Consider the following 17161-nt stretch of genomic DNA (forward strand, 5'->3'; position numbering starts at 1 on the left):
AAAAATGCTGTTTCACACTTTATTTGTTTGATGATTTAGAGCGATAGAAAATAGCACATTTGCTGGCTTTTATAGTCTGATAATTATTCACATCCATCAAGCCATTTCAGGGGAATAAACAAAACACCAAGAAAATTACACTATTAATAGCATCCTCCGTGGCGGACAGGAAGACTCTTTCCTGGGCCAGTGTCGCGGTGAGATGAAAGTGGCCTGTCCGCTGGCCCCAGGCAAGCGGCCCTGCCAGTAGAGAGTGCCAGCTCAGGCTTGGTCACATGGGCTGCCTGGCTGCCAGCCACCCTCCTGTGCACCCTTGAGGCCTGCGTCCTGCTACAGACCCACGGCATAGCTCCGCCTGCCCGACTGCACCAGCTCTGAAGATTCTTGAACAGTCGAGAAGTGCACAGGCAGCAACCTCCTGATGTCAGGGCCGTGCAGCGTCCCCGGGACAGCTGTCTAGCAGCCTGGACTCAGCACGGCCAGCGAGCGTGGCATGGTGCTCTGTGCTGACATTACAACCTTGGGCCCAGTGAGGCGTCTCTTTGGGTCCAGTTTTTCTGGCATGCTCCTGACCACTCTGCCCAGGCCTGGCGTATTCATCTGCACATGGCTTAGACTTGACTGCTCTCCAGCCATGGGTCCTGGTCCTGCTGGCTGTGACCCAGCCCTCTGCCCTTGCCCTGAGGCAGGTTTGTGGGGTTTTAGCTTTGCCTTTTTGGGGTGGCAGTCATTGGAGGGGGTGACATTCACAGCTCAAAGTATAAAAGATGGAACCTGCACAGGCAGCAAGGTGGGAGAGTACCACCTTCCCGAGGCCTGCCCACCTGTCCTCCTGCATCTGGATGTTCTTCCTCCTGGAACACATGTTGTTGTCGCAGGCCCTCATTGAGCAGGACCACCCCTGGTGTGTTTCCCTGTGGCCTCCTGAACTGTTACGCTGCCTGGAGTGCTGTTGCATGTTTCTTACCCATGTGTGATGTCACACATCCTATGTCCCAGACTCCAGGGTACCACGTCTGGTGCTCATCTCTCCTGTAGCCTCCTGCATGCCTCATACTTATACCTAATCTACAGATGTCCCATTTTCTCTCCGAAGCCCCATGCTTGCACATGACTGCCCTTCTGCAAAAGCTGTCTGGCAGATGACGACCGGGTTTGTCTCTCGGCCTCCTTGGCAATTCCAAAACGTTAAACTCAGGGTTATAGAGGCTGATGGGTCACCTGGAGTGGTTGCCAAGGATACTAATCCAACAGTGCCACAGCTTTTTAGTTTAGAGTCTTCCAGAAGCACTTTGTGTAAAATGGTGAAAAATGGGGGGTGGAGGTGGGGTGGCAGGACAAGAAGAAAGGGTGCAGATGCCAGCAGAGGACGGCTGTGGAGGGGGTCCCGGAAGAGCAATGCTTGCCTGGTGCCATTGGCTCAGGACTCCCCGCATGTCCCAAGCCCTGGCCAGAGCAAATCCTCAGAGCTGTGGTTGTGGCCTGCTGCAGCAAGCCCAGGGGGCTATAGCCAGACGAACCTGAGGGACCCGTGCAGGTGGTCCCTGCCCTTCCCGAAGGCTCTCCTTGTGGCCTTGTCAATGAGGCTCTCTTCAGCCCCTGCCAAACACCCCCCAGGACCCCCACTCCATCCTCATCTTCGGAGAGCTTAGCTTGCTGGAAGGTTATGCCTCATGCTGAGTTAAGAGTCTCCTTGCCCTCTCACCATGTCTTATTCGGCCCTCTGGAGTCCCTGTGGCTATTACACTGACCCACCAGGTTCTGAGGTCACTTTCTACCCACTTCTCCAGATTTTTCCTCTATTCCTCACATGCTGGGCTGCAGGCCTGTGCACCCTGCCACTGGCCTGCAGTGAGCTGACCGGCGAGGATGGCCAGCCACATGCGGTCCCAGTACTGGGACATGCCTCTGAAGGTGCCGCGAGGGAGGGAGGAGAACGCAGACTGAGGTGGTCCCGGGAGGTTATGGCCTCCGGGGTCCTAGAGGGAAAATCGTGGAGGAGTGGAGGAGCCCGGGGACAGAGAGGCTGCTGTGCAGGCCGGTTGTAAGGGGAGTGTCGGTGTTTGTAGAGAGGGATAGAAGGGAAGCCAGGGCCTTCTGGGCGGGACAGGCGTGGGGACAAAGGGCTGGCAGCGCCCCAGAGCTGGATGGAGAATGACCCGGAGCAGGGCCACGGGCTGGGAGACTGGCCATTGTCCTGTCTCAAGACAAATGAGCACCTGGCAGATAATGGGCCCAGAGGACCCTGAGTGGCCAAGAGAAACACACAAGAGCTCCTTGCCACCTGGACCCATGGGGCTGCCATGTCCACAAAGAGGCCACCTGGGGTTGCAGCTGGCCAAGTGGATGACTTTGGCTGTGAAATTTGACCTTGTGATGGGGACTGAGCTCCCAGGGAGTGAGACAAACTGCCTCCCTGCATTGGTAACCAATAAAACCGACTTTGTTTTACAGCCCTGAGAAACTGCTCACTAATAGCCAGACAGATGCTTCTCCGCCTCGAGGTTTAGCGAGCAAAGATTTTCAACCGAAATAGCTGCTTTTTCCTTTTCTTTTTTTCCTCCAGAACCAAGTCCAAATGTCAGGGATGCCCTGCGTGGTACCAGGTGGGGGCTGTGACAAGAGTGATACGCACCGAGCTGTTGCAGGCCTTGAGTGGAGGCCCCCACTGAGGCCTTGCTCTGGGGGACCCCAAAGGGTCTGTGAGACTTTTCTCCCATGGCAAGCGTCGGGCCTGCTCTCTGTCTGCATCGTGCTGCCAGCAGCCTGGCGAGAGGCCAGCTCTGTGCCTGCCCACCAGCACCATCCACGTCCCTTTCCACCCTGCGTGTCTGCCCTGCTCACCAGGCCCTCCGGGCACCCAGAGAGTCTCAGTGTGGGAAGAGGGCTGCGATGTGGCCTAATGGCCCTGTGCTGGCATTGGGAGGCAGACCTGGCTGGGTGCGCCCGAACGGCCCCCTGTGGGTGGAGCTTTGGCCGCCCTCCCTCTCCGTTTTTGGATGGCCAGCTGGTGCTCAGCTCTGTGTTCTTAACACCCCGAGACCCTATTCTACTCACCTTTGCTTAGAAATTGACGTTTTCATTTTGCCTGGGGGTTGGGCCGGGCTGGCACATCAGCTGGCATCGGGGCCTCTGGCCAACCCCCAGCCCCCGGCTATTGCTGGGTTGTCCCAGTGGTGGGAGGCCCAGCTTGCTCTTGGGCACTGACAGTCGCACAGTCCAAAAGTCTCCGTGTCCGTCCAGCTTCCTGTCCGAGAGTCCTTTTTAATCTCTCCAGGGGCTGCTCTTCGGAACACTCGGCTGGCGTCCTGCAGTCTGTACTTTCTGATAACAGAGGAGCCACGTTCCAATGTATTAAACTTTTAACATCCACCAGATTCAATTAATCTTATCTTTACAACTCCCAATTACAGGCGGTAATTAAGTGAAAGCAGCATTGTAGACTGGGGATATTGCATTAATCATCACAGCCTTGCAGCCGTAAATTAGTTCCTTCCAGTCCTCCGGCATCTTCCCAGAAGGAATGGAATGTCTCATTTCCCTGTTGGTGGGGTGGGGGGGTGGGGTGGGGAATGGGACATTAATCCCACAAAGCTGCTTTGGATTGGGATTAATTTTTATCATCTTTGTGTAAATGATAAAAGGCCATTTAAAAAAGAATAACCTCAACTTTGTTCAGACAATGGAAAATTCTCTGAGGACAGCAGAGTTGAAGGTGCTTAGGTTGCCTTGGTCAGGGGCCCTGAGAGCCTGCCCCCAAATTAATTATTTGCATCCTGTTAGATTAGAGATTACATGATGTCCATGATGTTTGCCTTATCACCCACCCCACCCCCTTTTTATTTTATTAAAAAATAAACCTCTTGATCAGAATGGGCTTCAACAACTGCAGAGCCTGGGCAATACTTTGTTTTTTTACATTTTTTCCTTGTCTTGCTTCCTGCACTGTAAGAGTTGGAGGGAGAGGCCATGTTATGTATTCTCTAAGCAGACTTGACTTGTTCTAGAATGAGAGATGTTGGAGTTGTTATTCCAGAGCAAGGTTTCCTCAGCCCTGTGGACATGGGGCCGGGTCATGCTCTGTGTGGGGCCACCCTGGGCACTGCAGATGCTGTGCAGCGTCCCTGGCCTCTACCCACTCCATGCCAGGAGCACCCCCCAGTTGTGACAACCACAAACGTCCCCAGACTTTGCCAGTGTTTCCCTGGGGGCAGGATCACCCAGGTGGAGAACCCTTATGCTGGCGTTGCTCCCAGACATCAGGAGGCAGGCGGGACTGGGCATCCTGCAAGGACGGAGCTCTGACTGCCCTCCCTCTCTTCCTCTGAATGCTCCTCGGGCACTCAGCTCTCTGTGTCCTGAAGGACCCGAGGCCCTGGTCTGCTCACCTTCACTTGGAAGCTGAGGTTCCTATTTTGCTTGAGTCCTCGGGGATGGGCTGGGCTTGCACATCAGCTGGGTCGGGGCTCCTCGGCCCCCCAGGCTGTAGCTTCCATTGGTGTGTGCCAAGAAGAGTCACGGCTTGCAGTACTGCCAGCTTCCGTGCACAGCCTTAATAGCATGTCACTCCCACTGAGTCTGTTTGCAGACTTGCCCCTTACATCCTTCTTATTGATGTTGGAGCCTCATGATCTTTCCAATGTAAAATGTGTAAAAATGAAATTTACGAAGTGGGTGACAAATGAAATGTTTCTCCTTCTTGAAGCTTCTTTTCCCTGTTGGCTCCTGTGGCAGGGAAATGGATGGAACAGCCTGGGGAACAGGCCGGCGTCAAAGGGAGGCTGAGATTCTTCCTATTCTAGATTCTGGGAGTGCCCCCACCTGCAAGTCCAACCCACTGCTTTTTATTGTATTTTTTGCTTTTTTAGCCTCATCGAGGTTTAGTGCCACTTAACTGGGAATGTCTCCACTGCTGGCCTTCTGAGAATGCTGTCACAAGCCACCGGGTCCGTGGCCCTCTCCTCGCTCCTCCAGCCTGCCCTCCTACTTCCTCCGGGAAGTGTGGCCTGCCAGCCCCCTCCCGCTGCCACCCACCTCCTTGCAATGCTGACCACCAGTGCAGTTCACTTCTGCCCTGAGCATCATCTGGGCCTCCCCGAGGTTGTGCTCGCCCCAGGGACGCCCACATGAGTGTCAGCACGCGATCTCACCTGTGACCTGCCTCCATTCTCTCGTAGGTACGCCATCCCACCAGAGCACGGCAAGCGGCTGGAGCGGCTGGCGATCGGTAGGTGTCTGCGCCTGTGAGCCCCTGGGACCTGGGACCTGGGAGCTGGGAGCTGGGCAGGCCTGGGAGAGCAGCTGGTGCCCAGCTCGGGTTCTGCTGCAGTTTGGGTTCTGGTTTGGGGAGCTGTGGTGCTCTTTGAGACGTTGCTGTCCTGTTTCCCATTTCTTTTTGCCCAGGCAGTGGGATCCTTTGCTGCGTGGTTGTTCTGCATGAATTCTGTGCAGGATGCGGTTGCTCTATGCGCTCCTGCTTTCTGGTATCTTAGAACAAAGTTGTCGGACCTGCTGCGGGACCCTGGAAGCTGGCCTGGGTGGCCTCTTACTTCCCTCCCAGCTCCGGGCACCATGTGGGGCCCTTTTCTTGTTCCATCTAGGAAAGAAGGCAGGCTGTCCGGCAGTTCTGTCACCTGCGTCAGGAGATGGTGCAGGGACCACAAGGACATCTGTCCTGTGCTGCTGGGACCTGGCTGGCCTAGGTGCCCTCAGCAAGTGTCCTTGCTTTTGATGCCATTGACCTGCATCCAGACCCTGTCTGGGGGCTCTTAGGGCTGAGGGGGTTGTCAGAGAGGGTGCCAGGCAGTGTTTGTGAACAGGGGGTTGCTCGCCACAGGAGGTAATGGCAGAACCTCAGGTTGTGGGATGCTCAGAAACAAGCCAGACGCCCAGAGGCACCTGGGCAGGTGGAGGGAGCGGGATCCCAACAGAAGCCCAGATTTCATGGCATCAGGTGGCTTAGAAGTGCCTGGCAAGACATGAAAAGACACACTGGTTAAAATGGCCTCTCCCTCGTTCTCTCAGCTCAAGAGCCTGCCCTTAAACACAGCCACACTGTGCTGGCAAGGCGCAGTGGCCTCTGTGTCAGGCAGGACAGCGAGGACCTGTTGTTCCAGGAGTCACTCTGCCAGGACTGACAGAGGCTGTCCAATCATCCGGCCCCTCACAGCAACAGCTCCAGGTGCCCTTGCATTCCTGAGGCAGCCAAGGGCTTTTCCAGAACCCCCCACTCAGCTCTAGCGCAGGCTCCCCTGACTGCCCAGGCTGTTCTCTGTCCCCTCCTCACCTTTGACCTGTAGAACGCCCACCACAGGCTCTCTTTCCTTTTCCCACTGGCTATTTAACTTTGGAAATGGGAACAGTCAGTCTTTCTGGAAAAAAAGGGGTCTCTTGTCCCAGAGGCTGCCCCAGGAGCTGCTCTTCAGCAAATATTTACCAATCACGAGCGCCACAGATCCATGGAGAATGGAAGGGAGTCTTGCTAGTAGATGCCCTCTCCCAGCCCCGCACACAATCTGCCTTCTGGGTCGTGCTTTGCTGTTTTAATTTGAGCATTTCTGTTGGAAACTTGGACCCAGTTCTGTGGGAAGGGCCAAACCCTGGTCTCAGGAGCATTCTTCTCATAGAACTTGTATAGTTACAGGTTGTCCACAGCAAAGGTCCATTTCACTTACATATTTTTTTTTCCACTTATGTATAAAGCTCTAAAATAAAAGCCAAATTAAAACAATTTTTTTTAAATTGTATTTTTTGGGCTGGCTGCTTAACTCAGTTGGTTAGAGCAGGGTGTTATAACACCAAGGTCAAGGGTTCAGATCCTCTTACTGGACAGCCACCGAAACAAAACAATCAAAACTTTATATTTTTAAAAAGTAAATACAAATTTCAAATACTAATTTTAATTTTAAAATATAAGTTGAAAACGTTTACCCCATTGTATTAGTTTTCTGGTGCCATTGTAATAAATGACCACAAAGTTAGTGGCCTAAAACAACACAGGTTTATTCTGTCATGGTTCCGGAGGTCACAAGTCAAAATGAACCTTAAGGGACTAAAGTCAAGGTGTGGGCAGGGCTGGTCCCTCCTGGAGGCTCCAGAGGAGGACCCATGTCTTCCTTTCCCAGCTTCTAGAGGTGCCTGCAGCCCTCAGTGCATGGCCTTTTCCTCCATCTGCAAAGCCAGCAGCACAGTATCTTCCAGTCTCTCTGCCTCTGACCCTCCTGCCTCCCTCTTATGAGGACCCTGTGAGGACATTGGCCCCCACAGATAACCCAGGATGATCGCCCATCTCAAGGTCCTTAACTTCATCCCATCTGCAGAGTCCCCTTCACTGTGTCAGGTGATATTGACAGGTTCTAGCAGTTAGGATGTGGGCACCTGGGGGGGCCATTTTTCAGCTGACCACATCTATAAAGCCACAGTAGAAAAGCATCACAGAGCAGTCAGCTCAGGTGTACTCTGGTGACTGGATCTTAAGTGTCGCCCGATGTGTATGCAGGAAGCTTGGGGACCCACAGGGCCAGCTTGCTGGTTTGGTGTGTGCAGGAGGCTCAGGGACTGGGGCTGGCAGGAAAGGGTGGCAAGTGAGGAGCAAGTTCTGCGTGGGCTTCCCTGCTGTGGGTGATTTCACATAGGTTCTTGGAAAACATGGGTTCATTAAGTCACTCCTGAGCGGCAGGGAGCAGCTACCCAGAACTTGGGGAAGTGGCTCTCTGTTAACCTGAGGATGCACAGTAACTGAGGCAGGATGCGTGGGATGTAGCATTGGGGGCAGGCCGCCTGGCTCCTCTGCAGCCTCAGCTTGGGGCCCTGCCTCCCCTGTGGGCAATGAGCCTCGGAAGGACAGAAGGACGGGTGGTTCCAGGGAGAGCAAGTCACTTTCATCCCAGGTGTCCCTTACAAACTTTCTTCGGGGGAATGCGTCATGGACCCCATCACTGAGATGGGTGGGATGGGTTTGTGATTAATATGGAAAATGAATAGTTGCACTTGAAATGGGCTCGCTGGGAGAGTCGTGGCACCCACGGAGAGCACATTAATATGTTGGCACGTTATCGGTGCTAATCACTTAAAATGTGCGCCTTTATTAGAGCTTTAATGAGAGCCACTTAAACCGTGCATTAAAAAGAGGAACTGCGGAGAGGCTGGCGGGCTGGGTGGCAGGCAGTCATAATTCTAATTGAAATGCTTTTAGTACAGGGAAAGTTGTGGATCCAGTCATACCTCGTACTTTCCAGAACATTGCCATCGTGTCTGTGTGGTGTAGTGCCTCCTGCCAGCACCGAGCACGTGCAAGCCTCTGCTCTACTTCCCCGGCATGTGCGGTGTCCTAGGCCAAGGTTTAGGGAGGGCTTCCAGAAGAGTCCACAGGCTGGTTGTGGCTGCGGGTCAGCTCTGGCAGGAAGCGGATGCTTGTGAGCGCTGCTATGCTGCAGATGTGACACATCCCACACCTCGCTTAGTGCACACAGCAGGCAGCCCTTCTCTTCTGCCCGGTGTGACACATGGTAGGGATGCAGGTGTGACCTGGGGATAGGTTGGCCAGTGCTGTGGTGAGCAGCCACTGCACCCTGCAGTTAGCATGAGGGGAGCTGGGGTGAACCCAGGTCTGTCCCTGCCTAGTGCATACCTGTTCCCCTGCCTTCCTGCCTCCTGGGGCTCTTCATCCTGCCTGGGTGCTGAGGCTGGCTTCCAGCTGGTTGTCATGGCACAGTGAGTAGAAGAGCAGGGAGTGCTAGTGACAGGTACCCCTGCACCACCTCTCCAGGCTCAGAGCCCCATCCGGTTCCTGCAGAGCTGGTTCCTGGGGGACATGGCTGAGCCATGAGAGCACTCAGGGTGTCTACTCCAGAAAAGTCCCGTCAGCAACAGGACCGCTCCCACCAGGGGTGTTGGTCTCCCTCGTGCCAGCCCTGGTGTCCCTGGTAGGGTAACTGGGACTTGGATTTGCTTTGCTGTTACCATGAAATGCGTGTGTATTTGAGTTGAGTTTCGGCTAATGAGCGATTTGGAAGCACCCCTGAACTGTGCTGGTTAAAAGCAGCTTTGCAGCAAGGAGCACTGACTTTCTAATGCCTGACATTTTCACATGCGTTTTAAATCAGTTACATAGTGCGCTCAGAGGACAGAGCATCGGCAAAGTGAATCTGACTGCCTCGTGTCATGCACTGACAAGCATGACAGACAGTGAGTTTGTGGGCTCTGACAGCAGGCCGGGGCGGGCCTTGGTTTCCTCACTTGTCCAGGGACAGTGGGGACACCTGTGGTGTGCGCGTGGGAAGTGATTGCAGCAGGGGTGGGCGGAGTCCGTCTCTACCGGGGCTGCCTCACTTCCTTGTCATTGTGGCTTTGAAGGAAGGTACCTGGGGTGGAGGCCTGGCTCACTTTCCACCATTCCTGGCCTGTCTGGCTCTAGCATATCAGCTCCTGGAGGAAAGCCGAGTGGTCACATCAGGTCTTTTCTCCCAGGGTTGTGCTCTGTGTAGAGGGTGGGGATCTGAGCAGGGGGATGCCCTGTGCCGTGTGTGGGATCTGAGTGTGTGCTGTGGGCTGGCACCTAGTGGCACAAGAGACCCTGCTCCTTCCCATTGTGAGGAGGCTCTGGCTGCTCTTGGCTGCCCTCACTGCTGGGCAGACATGTCAGGGCATTTGCTGACCGGTTCATTGAACAAAGGCTGGAAAATGTCCCCAGCAGGGCCCACAGTGCCTGGTGATGGGTCCCATGCATTTCTCTCCCTCAGACCCAACTGCGGGTCCAGCTGGGCCCTGCTGTGTTTCCGGCCTTGATGCACCCGCTCCCCAAGGAAGGAGCTGCTCTGGCCCTGGCCCAGCCTGGCTGTCAGACTGATGCTCATCTCTTCTGCTCTAGGCTTCTTCCCCGGGAGCTCGCAGGGCTGTGACGCCTTCCTGCGGCACAAGATGACCCTCATCTCACCCATCATCCTGAAGAAGTATGGGATCCCCTTCAGCCGGGTGCGTACAGGGCTTTGGATGGGGCTCCGGGGCCCAGGAGACAGGCTTCTTAACCCTGGAGAAGGTGCTAGAACAGTGGCAGACGAAGGGATGATGTGTGGGCTGGAGAGTTAGCCCCTGACTCTTGTGTGGTAGGAGTGGGAGTGACAGGGAAGAGTAGGAGCCCGGCAAGTCTCTGCTTTTCCTCTCCTGCTCTCCTGAACCAAACTAGAACCTCTGCTGCCATGGCCACCCTGGGCCCCTCTGCTGGGTCTGCGGTGGGGGCACAGGTGCAGCTCTTGCTGACTTACTGGGAAGCCACCAAACACCCAGAGGGTCAGGGCCCCCCACCACCTCCCTAGTGGGAACTCTCTACCTCTGGGTGCAGGCAACTGGGCCGCACCATCATCCCGCAGCCCATGTCAGATGGCCTTTGAGAGAGCGCATACCTGTTTAGAAGTGAATATCTGGCTCTCCCCCACTGCACAGCCTGTGAACTCATTCGATTGACTGCTCCAGAGGCTGCTCCGCTCATCCTTGTGGAAGGCTGTGATGAGTGAGATCTGAGGACGGGGAAGCTGGTTTGCAGACAAGCCCACTGGCCCTGGGGCGCATGTCGGGTACCACCCCGTACCTAGATTGACAGATACCTCAGGTTTGCAAATCTAGGCACTTGAGTGTCCCTTGGTGGGACTCATGGGTGCACCTGGCCCAGGGGCCAGCTCTATGCTCAGGGTCCAGCTCAGCTAGGGGTCCACTCCAGGCATGTCCTTCCCTGGGGACAAGCCTCCATGGACAGGAAGGTCTAGGCCAGAGGCATGTGCCTGCAGCCTCCTAGGCAGGCCCTTGCAGACTCTGGGCCATAGTACTGAGAGCTGGGCGGGACAGGAGAACCCTCCTGGGATCTAGCATTTGAAGGTTCCCCACGAAGAACAATTTGTCAGGCCCAGGAGTGAGTTCAGTGATGAGACCCTCGCTCCTCAGTCTCGACGTCAGGTGTCAGCAAGTTGGAAATTGCTTCTGACATTTCAATCAAACCACCTGCAGCATTAGCTCGTGGATGGGGGCTCATTCTTTCTGTTACCACAGCCAGGAGGCAATTCCCACCATCGCTGGTGTTCATCAGCTGGCAGAAGATTTTGCTCTGAGAAATGCAGGTTTCCATTTTCCCCTCTTCCCTGCTCTGTCTTCTGGTGCAAGTATCATTCATTACCAGGAAGATCGCAGACAGAGCACAGCGTCGATCGCAGAACTGAGAAGAACTGATTTTCCGGCCAGTTTGTTGAGAACATTCTCCAAAGTGAGATGCCCGTCAATGGAGTCCACTGGCGGGCATCCTCCTTCCCCCCCCAGTCACTGTTTTTGTGGCAGTGCAGTTTGTGTACAAAGTACCTGAGAGCCTCAACCAGAGGTGCCTCGCCAGCAAGCCTGGCTCAGATGCCACGCACAGCCCAGGAGGCTCTGGCTGGCAGTGTTTCCTCAGGCTTGCGGGCCATGGTCTGGATGGCAGGGAGCAGTCCCTGTGCCGCTGGCTGGGGACAGCATTCCAGCCCTTCTGAAGCAATGAGATGAATGTCCCTTTCAGAGTGTGGCGTGGATCCCCTCATCTGAATTCCTGGCAGCCTTCAAACGAGTGACTCCCCGCACTCTACTTATAAATCTTTGTAATGGTATTTACTTCTAGAAGGAAAAGCAGATCAATAGCTGAGCTTTTTAATAATTAAAAGTGTGTATTTCTGTAATCTGCCATTGACTTCCTCATTTATTCTGCAAGAGCTCGCAGAAGAGACTGAATTCCGGACTTTCTCCATGACTGGCGTTGGGGGCCGGTGTCCCTTCACTACTGATTACTGTGCCGCGCGGCCTATCCATCATCCCAAACGCCTTCTCATTTATTGTTGGGTAATGTTGACAGAGGTGACACAGAGGACAGACACTGTGGGCTTGAAATGAAGCTGCCAGGATGTAGGTTTCCTGACAGAAACATAATCTTCTTGTCATCCTAACCCAGCGCATCTTCTGTTCTGGGCCTTGGCTTATTGGGAAGGTTGGGCAGGGTGGATTAGGCCCTAATGTCCCTCGAGCCTGGCTCCCTGCTGCTACCCCCCTCCACAGCTGGGGTTTTGAACTTGGCATTGTGAGGGCCTAGCTGCATCCCTAGGAGGTGCTCAGTCTGACAACTCTCAGCGCATGTTAAGGGGTTCTCTGCCACTCCAGGGATGGGCCTGGCAGAGAAAAGAGACGTGACCAACCTGGCCTCAGAGAACGAGCAAGCGAGGGCTTTCTGGGGTCAGTTCAAATAGGGTAAAGTCAGTAATTGCATTTTTTTTAAAAGCCCCAATGCTGGCCGGTTAGCTCAGTTGGTTAGAGTGCAGCCTTGTAACACCAAGGTCGAGGGTTTGGTTCCTGGTACCAGCCAGCCTCCAAAAGAAAACCCCCGAATCTTCATTTATTTGTCCCTTCCTGCATTTCTGAGAGCTCCAAGGGAAGTGGGCAGTAGCTGGTGCAGGGAACCTGTGCCATGGACGGCCGTGGCTGGGGGTTTGGGGACACGCATGTGTTTTCTCTCCGTCCCCATTTCCGGTTGTGCTTCTGGTTTCACTGTGTGCAGCTGTCACTTGGACCGGGATTTAAAAATATAATTTAATGCACACTGACTTCCCCTGATTGGTGCAATTAATTATTTGCAAAGAAAAATATCGTAGCATTCTTAAGGACTGGCTTTTCGCCGAGCTGTGTCAGTTTTGATGGATTTTCGATGCTGTGGCTGGTTTCTCCCCCACTTGCCACCCACTCCCCCTTCCTGGACTTTGACTTCTTGTTGGTTACTTAAATGAATCCAGTGATTTCTACCCAGCTCTCTCGGGGAATAAATAAAAACTAACAGGCCTGAGAACTTACAGATCAACAATAAAAAGACGAACAACCCGATAAATAGGGGTAAAAGGCTTGAACAGACACTCTGAAAGGAAATGGACAGCTGAACCAGCACAACTCGGTGTGAACATCTGGAAGTCAGAGAAAGGTGGTCGAAACCAGGCGCCACCGCTGCACACCAGAGTGGCACAAGTCACAGCAATGCCCCCCGAGTGCTGGTGTGGAGGGAGCAGCCAGAGCCCCGTGCATGGCCGGTGCGATTGCAGGATGTGGGACCCTCGTGGAAACCGCCTGGCAATTCCTTGGAAACTTAAGCACCCACCTTGTTTTCCCAGCACTACCATGGTGCATATTTACTTTAGAGAAATGAAGATGTGTCTACACATCACAGCTGTCTTCACAAGATCCCTAACCGGAACCCGCACAAATGTCCATCAGCAGGAGAAGGGATAAGTAAGCGGTGATGTATCCACACAACCGAACACCATTTACACAAAAAGGAACGAACTATTGGTGCACACAATGGCAGGACCGAATCTTGAAAACATGCTGAACAAAAGAACCCAGGCACAGGAGTACCAGCGAGTGACTCTGCATGTGAACCTCCAGAGAGAAGCGTCATCTGTGGTGACAGAAAGCACATCCACTGCCTGCTTAGCTCAGATGGTTGGAGCGTGGGGTTATAATGCCAAGGTCAAGGATTCGGATCCCCATACCACCCAACCACAAATAAAACCAAAACAAACCAAAATAAAACAAACCCCCCCCACACATTCCTGGTTGGGGAGGGGACTGCCTAAGGTGCTGGAATGTTCTGCTCCTGTTGGGGGCTGTGTTGCTGGGTGGAGGTACCTGATGCTCAGAACTCTGAACGACCTGTGGTCATGCATTTTACTGAATGTTAAATAAAGACAGAGGAGCCCACCTGAGTTCAGAGAGACTCACTTCCACTCCATGAGCCTCAGTTTCCACCTCTGTGAATTGGGCCCACAGCCCCATCTCTGAGAAGCACTTTGCCCGAGTTCTGGGACACAGTGAGTGGGCATGATCGCAGCTGTTACTTGCTGTCGATCCTTTGATGTGCTCTGTTGGTGGCTCAGCTGTCGGCAGCAGCATGGGGCAGTTGGTGTGGTCGTCTCCTCCACCGGGAGGGGAGACTGCCCCAGGGAGGCTGCAGCCACCCTGCCCTGGTAGGCACCCCTGCCTTTCCCTCCAGGCCGTGGGTCTGTCTCATCTTGGAACCCACCCATCAGGCTCGCCCCAGAGCCTGGTGCTCCAGACCATCTGGAATTGGTCTAGAAACATCAGGTGGTCCTGCCAGCTCTAGTCTAGGGCATCCTGTCCTCCCTGCATGCTGGTGTGTCTTTGGTCTCTTTAACCTTGCTCAGACCCAATTCTTTGGATACACTGGAAGGATTCTGTGCTTGTGATGGTGACATCACTTGGGTCATCCTCCGGGCACGTTCTATGCATGGAGTCGTACATCCCTCTCTCACGCAAGACAGGACATGGTCCTGCATGCACTCCCCTTCCTGGTCCCGGAGGACTCTGCAGCTGCTGCCAGAACCATCCACCCCCCCACCAGCCCCCAACTGTGTTGGGACATGTCACAGTGGCCATGAGTGTGAGGCAGCCACCTCCAGAGGAGGAGACACCATCCCTCACTGCAAATGTGTGGAATGGAAAGGGCCCAGAATCGTAGAACTCAGCAGTCTCTGTGCTGTAGTTCACCATCGGGAGGATGCTATTGTCTGTCACCTGGGGACAGAGCTGGCTGGGCCATGGTGAGCTGGGTGCTGCAGCAGAACTGTGGACCTGGGGTTCCCACACGTTGAGTCCCCAGAGCCACCTTTGACTTTGTGGAGCTCTGCTGGCTTGTATAGTTGGGGCACCTTGACACTTGTTGGGAGGTCCTTGAGCCCTCGTCCTCCTGCTGTGCTCACCCCTCACCTGCCCACCTCTCCCTCCTCAGATCACGCAGGAGGCTGGGGAATTCATGATCACGTTTCCCTATGGCTACCATGCTGGCTTCAATCACGGATTCAACTGCGCAGAATCTACCAATTTTGCTACCCTGCGGTGGATTGATTACGGCAAAGTGGCCACTCAGGTAAGAACCCGCAGACTCTGTGACAGTGTCTAAGTGGAGTGGGGGGTGGCCCTTCCTTGCCTCTGCAGACCACGGCCCACGGCTTGTACAGCGGCCATTTATGCTCCGCCTGGGGCCCGCATGCTTTACCAGGGCCTGTTTTTAGCATCCTCAAGAGAGTTTGTGCCCAGAATGTTCCTTCCCTTGCAGAGTGTGCAGGAGGTGGGGTAGATGGGTGGACATGTATGACCTGGGTCAGGCTCCTGCGTGCCCTGCTCCCCAGCTGCCTGGCGCAGCAGCCTGGGCTGCTCTCACCTTAGGATTGGGGCTGTCCTCGGCTATCACCATTGTCTCTCTCTGTCCTGGCTGGCCCTGTGGACATGTTCTGATTGCCTGTGCTCCTAAAGATGGGGTTTTATTCCTGTTGGTTGACACTTGTCCTCTGAGGGCAGCTGAGCTGGGCAGGAGTCCACTCGGGCATCCGCCTTCATCCCTTTCTCCTGTGTCCCTTCCTGTGGCTCTTCCACAGCAGCGTACGACCTGTGTTCAGTGTGACCACCCCCCCCCATTCTTTAGCTCCTGGGGGCTTCTTGTTGACTTGGCAATCCCTGGAGCTTAAAGAAAGGTGAGGAGACGCATTTGATTTTTTTTTCCAGGTAATTTGTCATTCCTGGTCTCAGGAGACCGATTATTGGCCAACAAAGTTGACATCTGAACTGAGCACTTGTTCTCAAGTTCCTCTTAACTCTGTGTGCACCCATCCACCTGGTTTTCATTGACAACTTGGAGGGCTTGTGAGGCCACTTGATGGGAAGTCCGCAGGAGCTGCTGGGGGTGGCCGAGGTGGCACCCAGATGTCCACTTGCCCCGGCCTTTGCCTCACGCTTGGCTCCCTTTGGAGCCCAGGGTAGCTTTGGAGGTCCCAATGACAGGGGCAGTGGACAGCGCTATGAACTCCAAGCCTCAGAGACAGGTGGGGGAGGATGACACAGCCAGGAGGGGCCATTAGGATTATTCCCAGATCCAGGTGTTGGCAGGGGAAGGAGAAATGACAGGGCCAGACCTTCAGTCCTCTAGCATTTTCTGGACCTCACACTTTCACAGAAGAGGCTCTGGAGTTGCACTCACTAGGATAGCAGCCACTGATAGCCTCAAAATGTGCCTGGGGAGGGAGGACGGAAGTGACATCTGGTGAAAACCAGGACTCAGCCCGTGGCAGAGCGCGTGAAATATCTTGCAAATAATTTGTTCATCTTGATAACATAGACTGATAATAATTTTGGATATATTGGGTTAAAAAAATATGTTATTAAAATGAATTTCACCTGGTTTTTTTACTCTTTTAATGTGGCTACTAGAAAAATGAAAACCCTGGGTGGCTCACATTACACTACTGGACAGCGCTGGTCTGGATGAATGTTGCTAACCTTTATGTTGCTAATTAATTATTTCTCTAGCTTCACTATTTTGGTGCAATTTAGAAAAGGAACTCGGCTGCATAGCAAGGAAGACTTGAGAGATTTTCCAGGGATTTAATTCAGAAAATCCTGGTGGGGGTTATCTTTAGTGAAGACTCTGAGCTTAGCTCAAAAAGAGAGATCTGGGGCCGAGCCCGTGGCGCACTCGGGAGAGTGCAGCGCTGGGAGCGCAGCGACGCTCCCACCACGGGTTCGGATCCTATATAGGAATGGCCGGTGCACTCACTGGCTGAGTACCAGTCACGAAAAAGACAAAAAAAAAAAAAGAGAGAGAGAGATCTGGAAGTCCAGATTTCCCCTTTTTGATCCAGAGGACTAATTAAATATCTCAGGGCTATAGCTTTTGTGAAAGAGTTTGTGGCTGTGCGTGTCTGCATGGCCACAGGGACACCTTGGCTGGTGAGAAACCTGCCTGCATTGTGACTGGCCTGCAGCAAATTGAGTTGTAAGCCCTAGGCCTTGCTCCTGTCCTGGAGGTGCTGTTGGCGCCCAAACTGCATGGGGCCAGCAGGGACTGCCGAGATATTAAAAGCAATTTTGGGTTCAGCCATGTGTTCACAAACAAGTGACATTTGGGGAGTGCAGCCTTAGATTGGACCTGCACGCTTACATTGTTAGGCGGCGTAGCGTGAAATTACTGAACAAGCAGTGCGCGGTGCTTGGAACAAGCCAGGGGTTCCAGGCGGGCGTCCAGGTGCCAGGCTCCCTCTCAGAGCCCCCCAGCGACCCTAGCCCCTGCTCAGGCACCCTGGTGTGGTTACTGGGC

At 54.0% G+C, this 17161-nt stretch overlaps 1 protein-coding gene across 3 annotated transcripts in view; it reads left to right on the plus strand.

Moving 5' to 3' along the window:
* Positions 1-17161, plus strand: part of KDM4B (lysine demethylase 4B) — a 152192-nt gene that overhangs the window by 77845 nt on the left and 57186 nt on the right. For all 3 annotated transcript variants that reach the window (XM_063109639.1, XM_063109640.1, XM_063109641.1), the window contains exons 7-9: positions 5178-5227; positions 9869-9972; positions 14801-14938. In XM_063109639.1, coding sequence (XP_062965709.1) covers positions 5178-5227; positions 9869-9972; positions 14801-14938 — 292 coding nt within the window. The remainder of the gene's footprint in view (positions 1-5177; positions 5228-9868; positions 9973-14800; positions 14939-17161) is intronic.

Source organism: Cynocephalus volans, chromosome 10 (assembly GCF_027409185.1).
Source record: "Cynocephalus volans isolate mCynVol1 chromosome 10, mCynVol1.pri, whole genome shotgun sequence".
Taxonomy (NCBI): domain Eukaryota; kingdom Metazoa; phylum Chordata; class Mammalia; order Dermoptera; family Cynocephalidae; genus Cynocephalus; species Cynocephalus volans.